Below are 7,574 nucleotides of genomic sequence, written 5' to 3'. Positions count from 1 at the left end.
GGGACGAGGACGGGGCCAGGTGTCACCCCCCAAAGTCTTGTCCCATGCAGGGACTGGGGGGCTTTAAATATTCACAGTGTGAGGGTTGAAGTTGCAAGATGAGGCTGTTGGGGGCGGGAGGACCAGCGAATGACCCCCCAGCCTTGGGGATGCTCTGGCTGAAGCCTGGGGTGATGCAGGGGGTGCAGGGGGCAATGGGTGCTGCCCCAAACCCCCCCGTGCTGGGGTGGGAGAAGAGCCGGGGGGGTTGGGGAGCTGGTCCGTGTCCCAGCGGGATCCATCGCCCCACATCCAGCGTCTCCATCATCCTGCTCGTCACTGCGGTGTCACCTCAGCCACTGTCCCAGCAAAGCCCTTTGGTGACAGCCCGACGCTGTCCAGCCCTTGGCTTCCCGGGGGTCCCACTCGGGGCGCATCCCCCCATCCTCGGGACGGTTTGTTTTGCAGTTTCTGGTCACCGGCGTGGGAGGGGGGAGGATCAGCATCATGGCAGGACCGCGGGGGGGCCGGCGTGTGCCGACCCTCCATCCCACAGCGAGGAGCATCCGGATCCGTCCCCCCCGAGCAGCTTCACATCCCGCCTGGGGCCCTGGGAAAAGGAGGGGAAGGATGAGCTGGAGCCAGGGAGTGGGGGGGGGGGGGGGGGGTGGAGCAACGCATCAAAACCACAGGAAAAATATTATATATATTAAGAAAGTGCTGGTAATGGATTAACGAGCTGCAAAACCACATGCTGGCAGCACCGGGGTGCAGACCTGCTGCTCTCCGTGGCTCTCCCCCCACCCCCCCGCAGCCGAATTTCCCTGCCCGTGGTTGAGGTGGGTGTCGGGGGGACAATGTGGGGACTCGCCGCTGTCCCCACAGCCTTGGACCAGAGCCCCGCGTGGTCCCATCCAGCCCCTGCTCACCTCAGAGGTCCTGAGTCTCCAGCTCTGGACTCCCCGCTGCTCCCCGCAGTGCCCTGCAGGGAAAACCGAGGGGGTTTAGGGCAGGGGGGCCAGGGTGGGGGTCCCCAAAGCCCCCCCAGGTAGGATGGTACCGCACCCACCTCCGCTCCGGCTCCTCGGGGTCGCAGCCCCCGTCCTCCAGCGGCCGCTGCAGAACCTGTGCGGAGGGAGGGGGCACAGGGAGATGAGCCCCAGGGAAGGGGAGGGGGCTGCAGAAGCAGGGGCTCTCCCAAATATCACCCACTCTGCTCAGCATCACTTGCCCCCCCCACCCCCCAATCTCAAAATGATGGGGAAAGTGGGGCTCAACCCACACAGACCAAGAGATGAGTGGGGAAACTGAGGCAGGAGAGGATGCTTGCGCCCGGGGAGGGGGCAGGATGGGCTGGCGGGGGGGCCTTACCCTGGATTTATACTTGTAGAAGAGCAGCCCTCCCATGGCCAGCAAGACGGCCACCACGCTGGCCACCGTGATGTAAACCAGGGGCTCCTGGCGGCCCTCCCTGGCCAGCGGCTCCTTCCTGCGCTGCTCTGCGCCCAGAACAAAGCCAGAGTCAAAGCTGGGGCCGGCTCCCCCGTCCTGGGGCTCCCGCAGCCGGCTCAGCCCCCAGCCTCGTGCCCTCGCCCCGTTGTCGTCCCCGGGGCCACCCGCCGCTCGATCCCATGGCCCCGGGGCCATCCTGGAGAAGCGGAGCAGCGTGACGGGCTGGGCGGCCTCGGCGGGACTGATCCTGGCTCCCCCGGCGCTGGGGGACGCTGCCGGCGCCGTGGTCCTGAGCCCGTCGGGACGAGCCGAGAGGATGGAGGGTCCCTGCTGCTGGGCTGGCGGGTGGCCGGCCACCGTGTCGCTGTCCCCCTGCACCAGTTCTCCGTCCCCGTGCAGGATGGGGACATCCGCCGCCACCTGGTTTAGGGTCCCCGACGGATCCAGGAGGGTTTCGGCGCTGTCGGCTGGAGCCGTCTGCTGCATGGCGGGGGACAGCACCGACGTCACGTCACCTACCCCGGCACTCGGGACCTCCCCGGTCCCCGAGCCGCCGTCCATGCTACTGGGGGGCTGAGACGGGGCGTCTAAGTCAGCGAGGGTGGCATGGAGGCTGTAAGGGACCCGGGTGCTAGCGGGTGTCACCTCCCCACCGGCGTGGGTGGCAGCGGGGAGGGAGGGCTGGGTGGCGGAAGGGAGGGCAGGGGACAGGCAATTGCAGTCAGGATCTGTCCCCACACCTGAAAGAAGCAGAGAGAAATGGCCGTGGGGTCACCGAGGGGGACACAGCCAGCAGATCTGAGGTCGGGGGCAGCGTCCCCGTCCCTCCCCGCAGCCCCGGGCAAGCAAGTCAAACCGACCCCCCGACAGAAGAGAGTGAAGGTGAGGCAGGGAGCAGGCAGGGACAGACGTGGCAGCACGGAGGTGACGAGCAGCGGGCAGGATGAAGCAAACCCGAGTCACCGGGTCCCCCGAGCCGACGGCAGTGGGTTATCCACGACTGGCACGAGCCCGACAGTCACATTTAATGTTCCCCCCCACGGCACAGGGACACGGCACAGCTCCGACACACGGACGGCAGCGAGACGTCTCCTCCGAGGACATGCAGACACGCAGCACGGGCGCTCGCAAAAGCACGAACGGTAACACGGGCTCTTCCACCCCGGCGAGCAACGCTCTCCCCAAAGACTTGGTTGGGGAAACTGAGGCAGGGAGGGTAGCTGAAGTGACACGGTCATGCAGCACGTCGGTGGCAGAGCGGTTCCGGCGCCTCGATTTCTCCATGTTACGCTCAACCCGGGCGCTGGGGTTTTGAGACGGAGCCCAGATTGATGCCTCCAGCTGGGCTGATGGAGACGCCTCCTCATTCCCCCTCAGCATCTCTATTCGGCCTTGTTTCCAGCAGGATTCAGCCCAAATCCCACCTCCAACAGGTGCCCAGCCCCTTCTCCCCAGCCCGGCTCCCCCCAGACATGGACACATTGCCAAGGCCACCCCACAGGGACGGTCACCAGCCGAGCGACAGAGACGGGACCAAGGCAGACACGTGCCGTGCCCACGTGTCCCCGCAGAGGGGGACGCGCGGCTCTAAGCTGCTCCATGCAGGCGAGCCCAAGCCCCCCCATCCCGGCAAAGCCTCAGTGTCTCACCTGGGGAGGCTGCGGCCCTGGGCCCCGGGCAGGACCGGCGGTAGACCTGGCTGCAGTCCTTCTCGAAGGTTTCCTGGTTCTGCAGCAGCTGGTTGATGTCCTGGAAGAACTGTTTCACCAGCACCAGCATCTCGTACGGGGAGGTGGTGAACTCTTCAAAGCACATTTGCGAGAGCTGGAGGTAAAGTCAGGCTCAGCAGCAGCTCCGTGACCACAACAAGCACCCGCTGTCACCCCCAGGGCAGAGCCTGAACCCCCACAGCCCCCTGTGTCACGCACACCCCATATCTGCTCCACAATGTCCTGCCCACGCACCCCTCCAGGACGCTCTGGACACCCCATTTCACCCAAGGATGGGAATTCAGCCCCACAGATGTGGCACCCCAGGAGGAAGGAGACACCGGACCTTTCTCTCCTCATCATCCTCCTCCCTGATGCAGGGGTCGACGTTCTCGTCGATGCGGTTGTACATCCTGCGCACCATCTGCATCTTCTTGGCGTTGGACGAGTTCTCCTTGAACTCCGTTCGTTCCAGGATCTTGCCCAGCAGAGGAAAAGCGGCTTTCACGTAGCAGATGGAGTCGTTCTGCGAGGACACAGATCCCCCCAAAAACTGGTTACTGGATGGGCAGAGGCAGCACCACCCGTCCCGCTCTGCCTGGGGGAAACTGAGGCACCAAGTCACAAAATGCCTTTCTACAGCCCGAGATGGGACTCAAAAGACAGCCAGACAGGCAAGATGGGTCCCTCCTGCAAAGGGGGACAGGAGAGGGGACACTGGGGATGTGGGGAACCCCTCTATGCACCAGCCAGCCCTGGTCCCTGTCCCCTCTGTCCCCTGGTGACCAGCAAGGAGCTACTCACCAGCTGCATCTTATTGATGAACTTGAAGGAGACCCTGCCCGGATGCTGCATCTGGGTGTCAGCCTGGAAGGAGAGCGCAGGACGTCACCCCATGTCCCCAACACAGCAGCGCCACCATGGGGGACCCACACAGCTGGAGCAGAGCAGCCCCAAGATATACCCTGAGCACAAAGAGGTCTCTGACCCCCCCCACATCCACAGGGCTGGGGGGTTCCGCTCCCGCCCTTACTTCATCCCACACCATCCTCCTCCTCGCACAGATGCTGCCCTAAGGTCAAACCTCCGCCAGGGGCAAGCCCAGTATCCCCAGTCCCACCAGGACTTCCTTCTCTTCCTCCCCGTGCCACGGCACAGCCCTGCTTCATTCTCCCCATGTCTGCTAAAGCCGGGCTGCAAACGAGCATCCCACCGCACAGGAGGCGGCCGTGACACTGGGGTCACACATCCCCCGGTATCGCACAACGCCGGGGTCCCGCACACCACAACCCTTTCCAATAGCGGGGAAAACACACCCCAAATGAGACCCCCTGCCTCCGGGCCGGCATCCCAGGCTGGGAGGGCGAGGGCTGCCAGAATTGCCGGCCGGCAATTCTGGCAGCCCTCGCCCTCCCAGCCTGGGATGCCGGCCCGGAAACAATTGCTCCATTATCCCGCAGGAGCTGGAGCGAGGGATGGCTCCTCCACCAGCGGGAAGAGGAGAGGGGCTGCGATCCCTGGCAGGGAAACCACAACTTCCATTCAAACCTGCTCCATCCCCCTTCTCCCCAAAACCACGCGCCCACTTTTAATCCCTGGAGGCTGCAAGGCAAAGGCTCCCCGGGGACACGGGGTGCTTGGGGAGGGGAAGCTGAGCTTGCAGACGTGGTATCTGCCAGCTGCTGGCACCGCAGCTCGGTGCTCAAAGAGGAAGAGGTAAAGCGAGCCCGGACACGGTGGTTTTACGCTCTGCAAGCCGGAGAGCTCGGTGCAAAGCAAGCAGGGAACGAGGATTCAAAGGCGCCGCTATCGCGTCTCGCCCACCCGCCTCGCTCGCCGCAACGGCGGAATTTAATCTGCGACAACCGTGCAAATCCCTGCGTGCCCCCGATTCCCGGTTCTCCCCCGAGCATCCGCGTGATTCCCCACTCGGAGGTGAGCCAAGGGCCAGGGCGGGATGCGGCTCTGGCAGCCAGGATGGGGCCAGGAGCTGTGTCCCTGTGGGGTGGGTGCAAGCACCCGGAGCTGCCCCACGGGCCATGCGGGACCAAGGCACCCGTCACGCCAGCCCGGCTGGCTCCAGCACTCACCAGCCTGGCCAGTGGCCCCCCTCGCTGCCTGCCACCCACCCACAGCCCCATTGCCAGCCCAGCTTCCAGGCAAGCAGCTGGACTCAGGAATGCAGCCAGATTCCTCAGCTTAACCCCTGCGCAGCCGCCCGGAAAACGCCACGGCCCCACAGCACCCGGCCCCTCCGCCGCTTCCCCATCGCTCCTGCACCCATCCAGCCCCACTCGTGAACCCTTCCTGGCTACGCTCCTGCTGCTCCTTCCGTTCCTCCTGCACGCACTTTGCCATGCCCACCCGTGCTAACAGCACCGCGGCGCATCACCCTCTGGTGCCCGCTTGTCCCTTGTGCCCACGGATGCTCAGCTCCTGGGTACCATCACTTTGCTGGTGGAACTGAAAATAAGCTGATTTGCTGATTTTCAGCCCTAAATAAGAGCAGATTTGTGCCTGCCCAGCCCCAAACGAGCCCTTGTCCCACGGCAGAGCCCGGGGAGGGCACTCACCAGCTCCTCCAGCTCGGCCAGGTGCTTCTCCGTGATGATCTGCTGGCAGTAGCTGTTCTGCTCCGTCTCATGGATGCTGCAGAGCAGGAGGAGGAGGAGGGACGACAGCAGGGTGCAGCGGAGCAGGCACACCTGGGCATGGCACAGCAAAGGCTCAGAGCAGGGTAAACCCCCCCACCAGCCCCTGCCTTTCCCCACCACCCCTGAGGAGCCGCATTGTGGTGGAGGGGCTTGACCATGGGCCAGCGGGACAACCCCACCACGGTTCTCCAACCCCTGCCCGTCCCCATCCTGTTATTTTTAGGAGAGCCAGGTCAGCAGGGAATTTCCCGGTGCCCAGCGCCAGGGCTGCATGGCCGGGGCCCGGCTGACACACACGTTCTTGTCCCCCTCCGCGCTCCCCATCCAGCCCTTGTCCCCTCTCCCGCACCATTTCTCCAGCTCTCCTGCAAGTTTTCTCCTCCGCCCCGGCTCCAGGGAGCCGTTCTGATGCACTGACCCACCCATCCCCAAAAATCTGCTTCCCACCCTTCGGACCCCCCCAGCCTCCAGTCCCTGCACCCGCCGGGCTCTTTCCATGCAGCAGCTCTGGCGTCGCCCCAAATTCCCCTCCCAATCCCCCTGCAAAGAAGCGGGAAGGCCCCAAACCGTGGCTGGAGCCCGGTGGGCAATGGGGCTTGTCCCGGCACCAAGACCCCCGAGGAGGGGATGTGGCAGACCCCTGGGGGGGTGTGTGTGCCCCCATCCCCCGCTGCACCGGCAAAGAGAGGGTGCTGGGTGATGGGTGGGGGGAATTTCCCTTGGAGGTTGTCCAGAAATCCTCCCCTCTTGTGAAACTGCAAGATGCCGCCTGGGCCACCGCCGAGACACGGCCACGGCTGGCCGGAGCCTCGCCCCGCCGGGACGGGCTGGAGCCGGGGCTGGAACCCCTCCCCGCCGGCTCCGGGAACCGGGACGGCGCTGGAACCGAAAGCCGGGCGGGGGACGGGGCTTCACTCCGCGGGTCCCGGAGCCGGGACGCGGCTGGAGCCAAGAACAGGGATGGGGCCGAATCCTCATCCCGCGGCTCCGGGAACCGGGACGGGGTTGGAGCATCACCCCGCCGGGAGCCGGGACCCCCGGAGAGGGGATTTGCCACGTCGCCCTGCACGACCGGGGAGGGGAGACGAGGAGAACGGAGCTAACGGAGCGGCTGCTGCCTCCGGGGACCCCGCACAGGTGGCAGCGGCAACTGGGCTGGGGGGTGAAGTGGGGGTACCCCCCGAGACGGGGGGTGTAGCGTGAAGGGCCGCCGTACCTTGGCTCCGAGGCGGGGCATGGGGGCTGCCGTGGGGCCGGGAGCTGCGGCGGGGCCGGGCGGTGCGGGCGAGGCGGCGGCGGGGCCGAGCGGGGCCGGGCTGAGCCGCCGCCGCCGCCGCGCTCCCCTTTATAGCGGCGGAGCAGCATGTGGTTTATGAGAAAGGGCTGGCGGGCGGCCAGCGCCCGCGGCACGATCGGCCGCACTCGGCTCCCATCGGCCCCGCTCGGCTCGGCTCGGCCCCCTCGGCTCGGCCCCTTCGGTCGGATCGGCCCCGCTCGGCTCGGCTCGGCTCCGATCGGACCCGCTCGGTTCGGATCGGGAGGCTCGCGGCACTATGTGCGCGACCCGCCGCCCCCTGCAGCATTCCGTGTGCACCCCTGGACACATGCACACGCACGTGTGTGCACATGTGTGCACACGCCAGGGATGGACACACATCCCTGTATGTGCATAAACACCCCTTGGAACCCGTACAGACGCGCATACTCACAGCACTGGGGCTTGCACACGTATGTGTGCATGCTCATCCCTGAACATGTGTACCCAACACTCACACCACGC

The 7,574-nt window shown here is 65.8% G+C and overlaps 1 protein-coding gene across 1 annotated transcript; it reads right to left on the bottom strand.

The window, feature by feature from the left end:
- Positions 1-909: 909 nt before the first annotated feature.
- On the bottom strand, positions 910-7,031 carry CSF1 (colony stimulating factor 1; the record flags this gene model as incomplete). Its single annotated transcript, XM_080358545.1, has 8 exons — positions 910-961; positions 1,049-1,104; positions 1,351-2,171; positions 3,081-3,255; positions 3,487-3,666; positions 3,945-4,007; positions 5,714-5,845; positions 7,011-7,031. 8 exons carry the CDS (start codon positions 7,029-7,031, stop codon positions 910-912), a joined length of 1,500 nt encoding a protein of 499 aa, XP_080214671.1.
- Positions 7,032-7,574: the final 543 nt, after the last annotated feature.

This window comes from Nesoenas mayeri (genome assembly GCF_963082525.1).
Source record: "Nesoenas mayeri genome assembly, chromosome: 23".
In the NCBI taxonomy this organism is placed as follows: Eukaryota; Metazoa; Chordata; class Aves; order Columbiformes; family Columbidae; genus Nesoenas; species Nesoenas mayeri.
This window is presented reverse-complemented; position numbering and strand designations above follow the sequence as displayed.